A 14,030-nucleotide genomic window follows, 5' to 3' on the forward strand; every position below is an offset into this window, starting at 1 on the left:
ACAAGAGAAGCTAATTTATGGCGATTTGGAAGAATGATTATGCCATTGTCTTTTATGGCCATTTTGACCTTTGAACTCTTGAATTCTTTTGCATGACATGCCGTCCAATGACTGTGAACAAAATTAATGTAGGGAGTCATTTTCAAATCTTACAATGAATGACATAGTTATGGCATGGACAAGCTCATTTATGGCCTTTTTTTAATTTTGAACTCCAAGAGTGACCTTGACATCGGAGATATCGACTTAATTCTTTTGCATGACACACTGTCCACTTATGGTGAACAAATGTACCAAGTCATTTTAAAATCTAATGATAAATGATATGGTTATGAACTTATGGTCCAGACAAACTTTCAGTTTAAAACGCAGTTAGTGACCTGTGACCTAGTTTTTGACCCGGCATGACCCATATTCAAACTTGACCTTGACAACATCTAGATACAACTTCTGACCAAGTTTGGTGAAGATCAGATGAAATTTTTGGGACAGACAGACCGACCGACTTGACCTTTGAATTCAAAGTGTAACCTTGACCTTGGAGACATCGACGTCCTTCTATTGCATGACACACCGTCCTATGATGGTGAACAAATGTACCAAGTGATTTTGAAATCTAATGATAAATGACATGGTTATGGTCCGGACAAACTTTCGGTTTAAAACGCAGTAAGTGACCCGTGACCTAGTTTTTGACCTGGCATGACCCATATTCAAACTTGACCTAGACATCATCTAGATACAACTTGTGACCAAGTTTGGTGAAGATTGGATGAAATTTTGTGACAGCCCGACTGACCGACAGAGTGACTCCTATATAGCCTCTATTACCAATGGTAATGGGGGTATAATTATATGTGAATGTCATTTTTTATTCTAAACCAAAGAATGTGTTACAAAATGCTAGATCAAACAAATTGAACAGTTCCTCTTGCAGTGGTAGTGGATTACTTTCATCTGGCAATGATAAATTCATTCTGTTTATGCAGGTATTTGCAGTGGGCAGGAAATTAGCACTTTCCATAAATTGAATGGAAGGCTGAAGAGCAAAGCTCAAGGCATGTTCCTCCTCTGTACCAGTGGCAAACCTTAATATGCTCCCAAGATTTACAGCACCTCGTCTTCCACCTGAAGATATACATAATACTAAAATAATTTGGTAAATGTTAAACTGTTTATACACACTTACCACTCTGCAAGTGGCAATATTAAGGATATATCAACTGTTATAATCATGTGTGTGTGGGGGGGGGGATTTTGATGTGAAATAACTTTTTAGGAATGATTTATGAAATTTTAAATTTTCATAATAATACTTACCTTGAAAATTTAATGGAATAAGCTAACTTACTTAAAACATCCAACATGCTTTAACAGTATTTGAATGCTTGCTTTACAGAAATTATTCTATAATGTTTTGGGCAAAATTTTCGTTTAAAAGGTATGACATATAATGCATACATATACTTTTGCACCAACAGACAGGGCAAAAACAATATGTTCCCCAGTATAGACTGGGGGAGGTTCAAGGTTTGATGAATCCGGAAGTCAACCAGTGAATAGTTTACACAGAAAATAATATGGCTGCCAAATAACATCACACACCAGTTTAAAATGCAGTTTAAGTATTGCCAGCAAATAAACACACCTTGCTGAACAATTAACAGGAGGGTATATATGGAGGCTTATAGTGGTACACAACTGAGACTATAAATAAAATGCACAAACAAGAGTAAAATAACAAAATAATCGTTAGAAGATCTGTGTAATATATATTACACAAGTAGTCATTTCGCTTGCAATTGGAGTGTTTAACTGCAATATAGCGATTGAAATACTAAGTACCAAATTATGCTCTCTGGTGATGACAATATCATTTAAGACAAGCATAGTTTGTACTAAAATATGCGTTGGACAAGACTACTTGGTTTCTAAAAGATGGACCTTTTTCAAATTAAACATAACCATTATGAACATTTGAACTCTTTAACTATGGTAATATACATGACCCTGCCTTTGTGAAGATGAACAAAATATCTTTTGACTGCTACTGTGCAATTGGGGGATAAATATAAACATTACCAAACACAAACAAGAGGATCAATTGACAATAGCCAGAGCTCCAGATAAGGATTTGTGAAATTAGTAACGGTACTGCCACTGACAGAAAGAAAATGAGTAACGCTTAAAATCAATTAGTACCTGTACTACCATATCCAAAAATACAGGTAGTACTGTACTACCCGTGTTCTTGGATATTGAAGGGTGCGTAACTGACTTTACAGAAACATTTGCAGCGGTCCATACAATAACCGAAAAGCACCGAAAAGCACCGAAAAGCACTCAATTTCTCTCTATATATATGCAATATATCGTTTTTAGTGTATGTTAACGAGTTTAATTAGTAATAAATGGTTATATGATTGTATGTTTATACTACATTGTGCCCAAAATGGTAAATATCGGCAATTACCGACCGAAAAGCACTTCATGTGGAAACCGAAAAGCACTCAATTTCTCGCTATATATATGAATATTTGCGTTTCTATTGGGTGTAAACGGATTGAATTAGTTATAAATGGTTATATTTCATGCACATTTATACTACCTTGGGTTTATAACGAGGTATTAATGCCCGAAATTGGATAAATATCGGCAATATACCGACCGAAAAGCACTTCATGTGAAGACCGAAAAGCACTCAATTTCTCGCTATATATATGAATATTTGCGTTTCTATTGGGTGTAAACGGAGTGAATTAGTTATAAATGGTTATATTTCATGCACATTTATACTACCTTGGGTTTATAACGAGGTATTAATGCCCGAAATTGGATAAATATCGGCAATATACCGACCGAAAAGCACTTCATGTGAAGACCGAAAAGCACTCAATTTCTCGCTATATATATATAATATTTGCGTTCCTATTATGTGTAAACGGTTTAAATTAGTTATAAATGGTATATTGCATGCATATTTATACTACCTTGTGTTTATAACGAGGTATTAATGCCCGAAATTGGAGAAATATCGGCAATATACCGACCGAAAAGCACTTCATGTGAAGACCGAAAAACACTCAATTTCTCGCTATATATGTGAATATTTGCGTTTTCTATTGGGTGTAAACGGATTGAATTAGTTATAAATTGTTATATTTCATGCATATTTATACTACCTTGTGTTTATAACGAGGTATTAATGCCCGAAATTGGATAAATATCGGCAATATACCGACCGAAAAGCACTTCATGTGAAGACCGAAAAGCACTCAATTTCTCGCTATATATATATAATATTTGCGTTCCTATTATGTGTAAACGGTTTAAATTAGTTATAAATGGTATATTGCATGCATTTTTATACTACCTTGTGTTTATTATGAGGTATTAATGCCCAAAATGGGTTAAATATCGGCAATATACCGACCGAAAAGCACTCCCGCGACAGCAGAGAATCACCGAAAAGCACTCAAGTTCTCTATATATACATGCAAGTTAACTATAAGGGCCGATTTTAATGGATTGAAAAGATGTACATATTTATTTAGTCAAAGTCTGTTCATATTGAAACTTAATTTTAATGTCTGAAGTCATCATTAACAACTTGTGAACGAACGGCCGGTACGCTTCTTTAATCAGCACAAAGCAGTTTGGAAATAGATTTTCGCACCTTCAATTAATTATATTCCAGATAATGATGAGAAGTTGCGTTATGATCGGTGCCTTTAATTCATGTCCGAACAGTGCGGCTCGTGTGAATTAATGTACAGTTTTGTTGATTTACATGTGCTCAATTAATTATTCGATGTACGATGTGAATCTAATCTTAGTTTTAGTGCAGATTCGTTCATACGACACAAAGACACTATTTTATGTTACGGATCTTTTCGGTTTAGAGGACTGAGACATTCATGTTAAAAATCGAATATAATATATATTTTTTTATAAAAAACAGGTAGCAAGTTATAAATATATCGGCAATGTACCAACCGAAAAGCATTTCATGGTGTTTATCATCTTATACGTAAATTGATGTATATGTGTTAAGTATTTCTAATTGACGTGAAACTCTTGAATAGAAATTGCAGCATGACTTTTAGTTAATGTGCTCTGTATTAATAATAGCGATTTTAATTGAAGATACAAAAAAATCAACATGTACACTTGAAATTCAATAGCTCCCCAAATGAGTGCAGAAAAAACAACGTGTCAACGTGTCACGTATATTTCAGGCACGGGCACAATCACACTTTATTAGCGCCGTCTTTAAACCCTTTTAATCTCTAAAGTACAGATTAATTTGACCTTAATTAACAAAATTAACAAAATTATTTTAACTAATGCAAGCTAGAATTAATATGTGACTACTTGCTATACAATCAGTACCATTCGAAAATGGATCGTATTTAATTGTGGTTCCTTCTTTGAACTTATGTTGACGGCCGACTTTTAGAATAGCTAGTGCCAGTAATAAATGTATTTCTTTAAATTCACATGTTGTTTTTTTAAGATATGAAAGATGCAAATGTGTCTTACTTATATTGTTTTCTGGTATTTAATCTATCTTATATATATGTGACTACGTGCTAATTTTTGGAGGAATGAAAAATTCAAATGTGTCTTATATATATTTTATCCATGTATCATGTGTATTCAGTTTTCATGCGAAAATATATCTTATTTCTTAATTTCCACCATCACACTTTATTAGCGCAGCGCCGACTCAGTAAATTAATTAATGTAATAAAAAAAAAGTGCAACGGTGAGGTGGATCAATTGTTAGTGCACACCACTTCAGCAATAAATGAAAGTTATTTTGGCTGTAAATCCGATATTTCCAATACAGTAGCCATGTTCCTGTGTATTGAGATGATAAGATCACCACAGCAGGTTGCTAATACACAGTGTAGACTGAAATGAAAACAGTTATTTTGGCTGTAATTCCAATTCCAGTACAGTAGCCATGTTCCTGTGTATTGAACTGATAAGATCACCACAGCAGGTTGCTAATACACCGTGTAGACTTCCACTGTTTTATTATAGTAATTGTTATTTACCTGCTTGGAATAAATGGTGTATTCATTCGGGTCTGATGGTGTATTGTAAAATATATAATTCTGATAAGAAACAGTAGCACACAACAGGAATTTGGTTGATAAAAATAACTGATGTATTTATTGAAAGTGAAATTTGCCCAGAATAGTTGTATAAAATTTTTCGTCTAGCGGCCAAGTGCATTAATCCCGATCGCTGTTGGGTATTTTACTGTTTAGTAACACCTTAATACCATCATTTTTAAACTGATAACGGAAATAAAGAAATATTTTTTTTTTGGTAAGTATACGTGCTTGAATTAATGTTACATCTTTCATTGGAGATACATTGCGGCAGAGTTCTAGTTCGCAGCGTAATCAAGCTCCGTGTAATCGGTATCCTACAATAAATAAGTTTTTAATTATGTGTAATTTAATTCGCAACATTGCTTATCTCAACGTTCAATGGCCCGCGCACTTCACAAAATTTTAAAACATCATTATTGTTAAGTGTACATGCTTGATATATTCATAAAATAGCAGTTTTTTAAAAACAATCGGACTTTAACCTTAAATTTGATGCAAATGAACAGAAGAACTGATGTATTTATTTAACGTGAATAACATTTTGAACTAAAAATGTTTTGAATTAATGTTAATGCAAAAATAAATCTATAACATTATACCGCTGTTGGGTATTTTACTGTTAGTAACGCTCGATTGGTCATTGTCGGCTCGGGTAAAACTTACATGTACCCCGGGTACTCTTAAGTAACTCATACTCATGTTGATGCAGTTTTTCTTAACAGAAGTTTGTTTAAGATAATCGTTAGCGCGTTTTACGACATCGGATTTTGGGCGGGAAATACATGTAGGTAGTACCCGAGCCGACAATGACCAATCGATCGTTAGTAAGCCATTAATACATACATTTTTAAAATGTGAACGGAAATAGGGAAATATCGTTTTTTGAGAAGTTTACGCGCTTGATTAAATGTTAGCTGTAGAAATGTCATCCCAGATTAGCCTACGCAGTCCGCACAGGCTAATCAGGGACGACACTTTCCGCTTTTATGGTATTTTTAGTTTCAAGGAAGTCACTCCTCACCGAAAATCACGTTTGGGCGAAAAGTGTCGTCCCTGATTAGCAGTGCGGACTGCACAGGCTAATCAGTGACGACACTTTAAGCACATGCATTAAGCCCACTTTTCTCAGAACGCGCCTCATATATATATAGTGCTTTATTTTCAAACTTAAATCAATATTTAACGAAGTCATCATTGATTATATTAAATATAGAGAGAAATTGAGTGCTTGTGCTTTATCTTTAAACTTAAATCAATATTTAACGAAGTCATTATTGACTAAATAAATATGTACATCTTTTCAATCCATTATAAACGGCACTTATAGCTTAGTTTCGTTTATATATAGAGAAATTGAGTGCTTTTCGGTGATTCTGTGCTGTCGCGGGAGTGCTTTTCGGTGGCCACCAAAAATAGTAATGAGCTTTATATTTAAACTTTTTATTTAATGAAGTCATTATTGACTAAATAAATATGTACATCTGTTCAATCCATTAAAATCGGCCCTTATAGTTAACTTGCATGTATATATAGAGAACTTGAGTGCTTTTCGGTGATTCTCTGCTGTCGCGGGAGTGCTTTTCGGTCGGTATATTGCCGATATTTAACCAATTTTGGGCATTAATACCTCATAATAAACACAAGGTAGTATAAATATGCATGCAATATAACCATTTATAACTAATTTAAACCGTTTACACACAATAGGAACGCAAATATTATATATATATAGCGAGAAATTGAGTGATATTCGGTCTTCACATGAAGTGCTTTTCGGTCGGTATATTGCCGATATTTATAAAATTTCGGGCATTTATACCTCGTTATAAACCCAAGGTAGTATAAATATGCATGAAATATAACCATTTGTAACTAATTCAATCCGTTTACACCCAATAGAAACGCAAATATTCATATATATAGCGAGAAATTGAGTGCTTTTCGATCTTCACATGAAGTGCTTTTCGGTCGGTATATTGCCGATATTTATCCAATTTCGGGCATTAATACCTCATAATAAACACAAGGTAGTATAAATATGCATGAAATATAACCATTTATAACTAATTTAAACCGTTTACACACAATAGAAACGCAAATATTCATATATATAGCGAGAAATTGAGTGCTTTTCGGTCTTCACATGAAGTGCTTTTCGGTCGGTATATTGCCGATATTTATCCAATTTTGGGGCTTAATACCTCATAATAAACACAAGGTAGTATAAATATGCATGAAATATAACCATTTATAACTAATTTAAACCGTTTACACACAATAGAAACGCAAATATTCATATATATAGCGAGAAATTGAGTGCTTTTCGGTCTTCACTTGAAGTGCTTTTCGGTCGGTATATTGCCGATATTTATCCAATTTTGGGGCTTAATACCTCATAATAAACCCAAGGTAGTATAAATATGCATGAAATATAACCATTTATAACTAATTTAATCCGTTTACACACAATAGAAACGCAAATATTCATATATATAGCGAGAAATTGAGTGCTTTTCGGTTTCCACATGAAGTGCTTTTCGGTCGGTAATTGCCGATATTTACCATTTTGGGCACAATGTAGTATAAACATACAATCATATAACCATTTATTACTAATTAAACTCGTTAACATACACTAAAAACGATATATTGCATATATATAGAGAGAAATTGAGTGCTTTTCGGTGCTTTTCGGTGCTTTTCGGTGCTTTTCGGTTATTGTATGGACCCCATTTGCAGCAATTATAATTAATATATGTAGTTCTTAAACAGTTACTGTATTAGGTTTTCCATTCTGAATTATGATGCAAACCCAACTTCACATTAAAACTCATGACTAATACTATTTCTTCATTTTTCTTGACAAGAAAACACAAGCCAACTAGTAAGCTAAGTAAATGAACACTTATTTCACTGTCTCATCCGTTTCCCATCGTGTTTTCTAACGTTTTAAGCCATCGATGCAATCAAATCGTTTAATATCGGGGCGACAATGTCTTTTTCTGGGTTTACAGATTTAATGTCAGGATGGTTAGACGACACCGTATGTAGTCATTATTTGACAACAAAGTGTTGTTCTGAACCGCTTTCGGTTAAGCCGGCATTCCATTGCGCGCAGACATATTGTTTTTGACGGATTTACAAGTTACAGGAAATCACGCAACAGAATAGACAATAATATATGAACCCAGTCTACAACTTTTCGGTAATTTAAATTAACGAAAAAAGCCGTTAGGTTAGAGACCAACAAATCACGCCGCGCTGACGCAGACGAATCGGTACGGCCAGATTTTGTTCGTAAATGCGTAAATGGATATTAAAGTCGTAATTGTACGTCCAGTTTATAAAAATTAATGCGTAAATCTTCATGAAAAAAGGCGTTTTTACGGCTGTACAGCCCTTATCTGGAGCTCTGAATAGCGTTTGACAATCTTTTCCTTTGAAAAGTGGAGCTATTTAGACACAATTTAAGACTTTAGTGTATACAAAAAGGATGCATACCACAATTGAATGTATAAACACTGAATGGAACTTACTTGCAGCTTCACGCATGTATTTGATGAACAACGTGTATGTGGAATTCTCTCTCTGTCTTCTGTTTGACCCTTCAGCACTAAACTGTGGGTTCAATAGGTGTGTCAACATCTTCACCGTTAAAGGATTCGACTGTTGAGGTGTGAACAGGTGAATAACAGCTGGCAGTTCTTGAACAAGCTGAAAACGAAGGTTCAACAAAATCTTGCTGTTCAAAAACTTAAACTCAAACTGCAATTTCTATTGCAACTATACAGGATTTTAATGGATATACACATTCCAAAAACAAGATAGCCATAATATCCCTTAATCGCTCACGATAGAGTGATTGTTTTAAAATATAAAATTAATGTGCTCATAAGAATGGATTTGACTTTGTTATATTAAGATACATGAAATTAACTACATTCAATTTGTAGACCCAGAATCTGATAATGTCAAGAGTTATATATTCTGGTCATATTAGTCACATGGGTTCAAAACTTTGCCCTCTATTGTGTTAAAGATTTTGTAAAACAAGAAAGAAGGCAACTCAACTGATGGATATGATTTGCAATATTTAAATGCTGGACATTGGCCAAATGCTTTTGTATGCTATTGGTAAAAAAAGTTATACTGGTACATCATGATAATAATGTACAACTAGAGCTTTGTCACAGACCAGACGAATACCCCCATATGCCACACTGACACAGAATATTCCGCATGTTGTCTTCACAAAAAAAGAAAAGCTTATCCTACCAAGTTTCATGTTAACAGGTCAAACCAAACTCAAGTTATTGAGCGGAAACCATGATACGGATCAACTCTCTTTACTTAAGTCACAGTGACCTTGACCCCAAAAGCAGTCTGAGGCAAGGTCTCGTCATTAGCATCCTTTAAATCATGTTTCATTACGGTATCTAATATGAAATAGAAATTTTTGATCGGAAACCATTTTTCTATTGTTAGCCACGGTGACCTTGACCTTAATCTGATGCAGGGCTTTTTTCCAGCTGATTTTATAGCCGTTATTTGGTCATATTTCCAATGGCAAAACATATCCCAAATCGAGTAAAAAAATCCCAATGGATAGCCTCAGTTTTAAAAATTCAAAAATAATGAAATTTTTCAGTGCAGAAAAGGACTGGTAGGTTGAAATCACCATTTTAGTGATTGGTTTCAGCTCATGTCGTTCTATTTTATGATAAGTTACCAACATTTTCATAATTTTTTAATACTACTAATATTTTCCCAATTTGTGGTCAAAAGATGCTTAAATTACTAATTTCAAGGGTATAAGTCATGTTCCCAAAGTGGTGAAAAAAAGCCCTGTGATGGACCCCAAAATCAATCCCGAGCAAAGTCTTGATACAAGGCACTATCCTAGTTTCATCAACAGGTCAAACCAAACTCAAGTTATTGAGTGGAAACCATGAAACGGCCCAACTGACAGACAAGTGCACTCCTATATACCCCCCTAAACTTTGTTTATGGGGATATAATAATTGAATGGGAACTTAATTGTTTTACATGTTTTGTAATAATACATATATCATCCTTCTTCGCTGGTCAAATGCACAATTCCATTATGTTGAAGCACTCGTTTTGTTCATAACAAAGTCATGAATGAAGATATATTATTTCGGTTATAAAATAAATGGTATTGTCATGTATATGGGTTTGGTTAAGACATTTAAGTGGTAGTCTGCAAAACCACACATTGGGCTTATAAAAATGGAGAAAAAAACAACAACCCACCTATACTTATTTTAAGGGCCATACAATTAACTTTAAACAAGCTTACAGTTAGTATTGCACGCAATACATGTCCCCTACCATCACCTACCTGCATTACTTGAAGGTTAGCTGTGTTTATACGGCAGCATCTGCTAGATTTACAATGTTATTTGTGCATTTACAGTTACAGCATGCACGATAGTTGAAGAATGTGAATTTAATGTATGTTAATTGAAACCAAATTTCTATTTTTAGTAACAGTGACCTAGATATTTGACCCTTTGACCCCATATGCAATCCCACACCAGATCTTCCCCTAAGCTACCTACAGACCAACTTTCAAACAAATCCATCAGCCCTAAGTGAAGTTATCATCCGGAAACCACCTCGGATAGACACACGGACAGACAGACTGACATCGACAGACACTATAGTCCCCTCTGGAAACAGGCAGGGGACTAATAAGCATGTTTTGTATACCGTAATAACTGTTGGTTCATCCGCTGTACATTGGTTTAACTGCTCTAATCAGAACTTCTATTTGCAACATTCAATATTATTTACCTGAACAAGACCAAGACTGTCAAGACCTTTTCTTAGGTCCTGGATGTACTTGTCTACAGGCAGCACTTGATTGAATACTTTCTCCACTAGCTCTGCTGACATAATTCTAGGTAATCTTCCGTTTTGAATAGTGCTCAGAGCTGGAATGTTAAATGTACCTCAAAATATTTATATATTTTTGTACATGTCTCATTGGGAAATCAACTCCTCACCCAAGAAAAGTTTTTCACATTAGACTATGTAAATGACCAACTGAAAGCAAAATAGTTGATTTCCCCTCTAAACGGGAATCCTCACTTAACCTGAATTTCCTCTTGGTCCCAGGGCAATTTCATGGCAAGGGCATAAAAATGCAATAAAATATTATTAAAGTTAAAAGCTAGAAGGTTTTATGATATCTAAAAATAACAAGCTGTAAACACCTTAAAGGGACCATCAACTACGAATGATGAAAAAAGAAAAGTTCTAAAATAGAGTTCTAAGTTCTATGTTATATACCAGTCCTGGTATTTTAATCAAAATAAACTAATATAAATTGTACAAAAATACGTTATTTTAGAACTTTTCTTTTTTCGTCATTCGTGGTTGACGGTCCCTTTAAAACTGAGAATAAATTACCTTGCTGAAATGTGATATACTATCATAAATTTTCAGAATAAACAATTTGAGATGCTCATTAAAGTTACATTATACTGCAGTGGCCTGTTTTTGAACAAGGATTTACAAATAAAAGCAAAACAGCACCACTTTGGCAATTATTTTAAATCACTATGGGGGAAATTTGTTTCTGAAATGGGAGAACGTCATTATATACATTTTCACTGTGCTTATGGGGCTGAATTTTTGCCTCATATATCAGAGTTCAAGAACCCTGTATGTACAACTGGGATAATGTATTTTTCAAAGCCTGAATGACTTGGACTTTGCCTTTGGAACACTAAGTACAGGCCACTATATGGCACTTTGTCCCAGTCAAATAAGCTTAATTTAATAAATTTACCCAATATTCTGCCAACAGCTTCATAGTCATCTGACCACTCTCTCACTGGCTCGAAGTATTCTTCCTTAATGCAATGCAGGACAAGAGAGAAGAATTCCTTTCTTGGACCTCCAAAATCAGCAGCACACTGCAAAATTAAATGACAGGTACAACCCACTAGATTTGTTACAGACACTAATGTTCGCATTTTTTTTACCAAAATGGTGAATCACCGCATGTTAAAATTGGGTCTTGCACATATACAGTTTTTCCTTATGACACATGTCCAGTTTCAAGTCAATTACTTACACAATTTATGAGTAGTTTGATCCACCTGTTGGAGCAGTCAGAGAGAGATGAACAAACCCACAGCCGACCAACCAACAAAATGACAACTACATACTCCCTTGCAAACTTCGTTTGCTGGGGTGTAAAAGATTACGTTATTCCCATATCATGGCTAGGCAAGAACCCGCTGACACTAAAACAAGGAAATTCAATGCCCCAAAATTTCCAAACCTCTTTGCAACATTCTTTCTATATTTTTCAAAGTTTGAAAAATCATATTTATGAAAAATGTAATATAGTGAAACACAATAATCACAAACAGGGAATTATTTTCAGTGAAGTAGACTTGGAATTGGAAAATCGTATGGTCATTTGGGTATGTGGATTTTTTTCTACACTTTATATGTATTTACCTCTCCATAGAACTGAACTTCAAGGCATTTCCTCATGTCGCTTATTGCCCTTATTTCCTCAATTGCTGTTTTCAGTAGATCGCCTCTGTCTACCAAAATGAAATTGGTTTCACCATAAATGCCCGTAGATGATGTCTCTTCTGTTAGTTCTAATGGTATCCCAGTGACAATCTCTTTTTGAAAGATCTTTAGCACATGAATAGGATCAGACACATCATTGGATTTACAAAATGTAGTACACTTTTTAACAATTGTACTTAAATAATCTCCATTATGCTGATCCTCACTGCCCGGGAGTACATTGTCCAGGGTCACCATGGAAGTTATGCTGGCAATCTCTGGTAAATCATGGAATTCCATGGAAAACCCCTGAAATTGAAACAACTGTGGTGAGGGGTGTATAGTGTGGGGGTCTGGGCATTTATTACATTATCTTCCAAAAATAAGAAAAGAGGGCCTGAAAGGCCCAAAGTCGCTCACCTGAGATAACAAGATATTTTTGGGACAAATCTTCTGACCAAGTTTCACAAAGATCGGAAAATAAATGTGGCCTCTAGAGTGTTAACAAGGTTTTACTATAGCCATATAAGGAAAAATGCCCCGCCCCCTGGCAGCCATGTTTTTCAACCAACCGGCATCATTTTTGAACTAATCTAAGATATTATCAGGATTAATCTTCTGACCAAGTTTCATGAAGATCGGACAGTAATGTGGCCTCTAGAGTGTTTACAAGATTTTACTATAGCCATATAAGGAAAAATGCCCCGCCCCTTGGAAGCCATTTTTTTCAAGCAAACATAATTATTTTCGAACTCATCCAAGATTTATTGAGACACATCTTCTGACCAAATTTCATGAAGATTTGACAATAAATGTGGCCTCTAGAGTGTTAACAAGGTCTTACTATAGCCATATATACCCATATAAGGAAAAATGCCCCGCCCCTGGTGGCCATGTTTTTTAAGCAACCAAAACCATTTTCGATTTTCGAACTCATCCAAGATATCATTGGGACAAATATTCTGACCAAGTTTCATGATGATCGGAAAATAAATGTGACCTCTAGAGTGTTAACAAGGTTTTACTATAGCCATATAAGGAAAATAGCCCAGCCCCTGTGGTGGCCATGTTTTTCAACCAACCGGCATCATTTTTAAACTCGTCCAAGATATTATTGGGATGAATCTTCTGACCGAGTTTCATGAAGATCGGACTATAAATGTGGCCTCTAGAGTGTTAACAGGATTTTACTATAGCCTTATATAGCCATATAAGGAAAAATGCCCCGCCCCTTGGCGGCCATGTTATTCAAGCAAACGTAACCATTTTCGAACTCACCCAAGATATCATTAAGACAAATTACCTGACCATATTTCATCAAGATTGGACAATAAATGTGGCCTCTAG

General features: G+C 34.9%; 1 protein-coding gene across 4 annotated transcripts in view; it reads right to left on the reverse strand.

Annotated features, from left to right (window-relative positions):
- Positions 1–496: 496 nt before the first annotated feature.
- The window catches only part of LOC127870915 (uncharacterized), an 82,153-nt gene continuing 68,619 nt past the window's right edge, over positions 497–14,030 (reverse strand). The window contains exons 3-7 of one of the 4 annotated variants that reach the window (XM_052413486.1): positions 12,624–12,992; positions 11,944–12,070; positions 10,944–11,083; positions 8,663–8,840; positions 497–1,128 (exon numbers count right to left, since the gene is read on the reverse strand). In XM_052413486.1, coding sequence (XP_052269446.1) covers positions 872–1,128; positions 8,663–8,840; positions 10,944–11,083; positions 11,944–12,070; positions 12,624–12,992 — 1,071 coding nt within the window. In that variant the 3' untranslated portion in view covers positions 497–871. Of the gene's footprint in view, positions 1,147–8,662; positions 8,841–10,943; positions 11,084–11,943; positions 12,071–12,623; positions 13,262–14,030 lie in introns of those variants that run through there. The other 3 variants (XM_052413491.1, XM_052413488.1, XM_052413489.1) reach the window with 3 other exon arrangements.

Source organism: Dreissena polymorpha, chromosome 3 (assembly GCF_020536995.1).
Source record: "Dreissena polymorpha isolate Duluth1 chromosome 3, UMN_Dpol_1.0, whole genome shotgun sequence".
In the NCBI taxonomy this organism is placed as follows: domain Eukaryota; kingdom Metazoa; phylum Mollusca; class Bivalvia; order Myida; family Dreissenidae; genus Dreissena; species Dreissena polymorpha.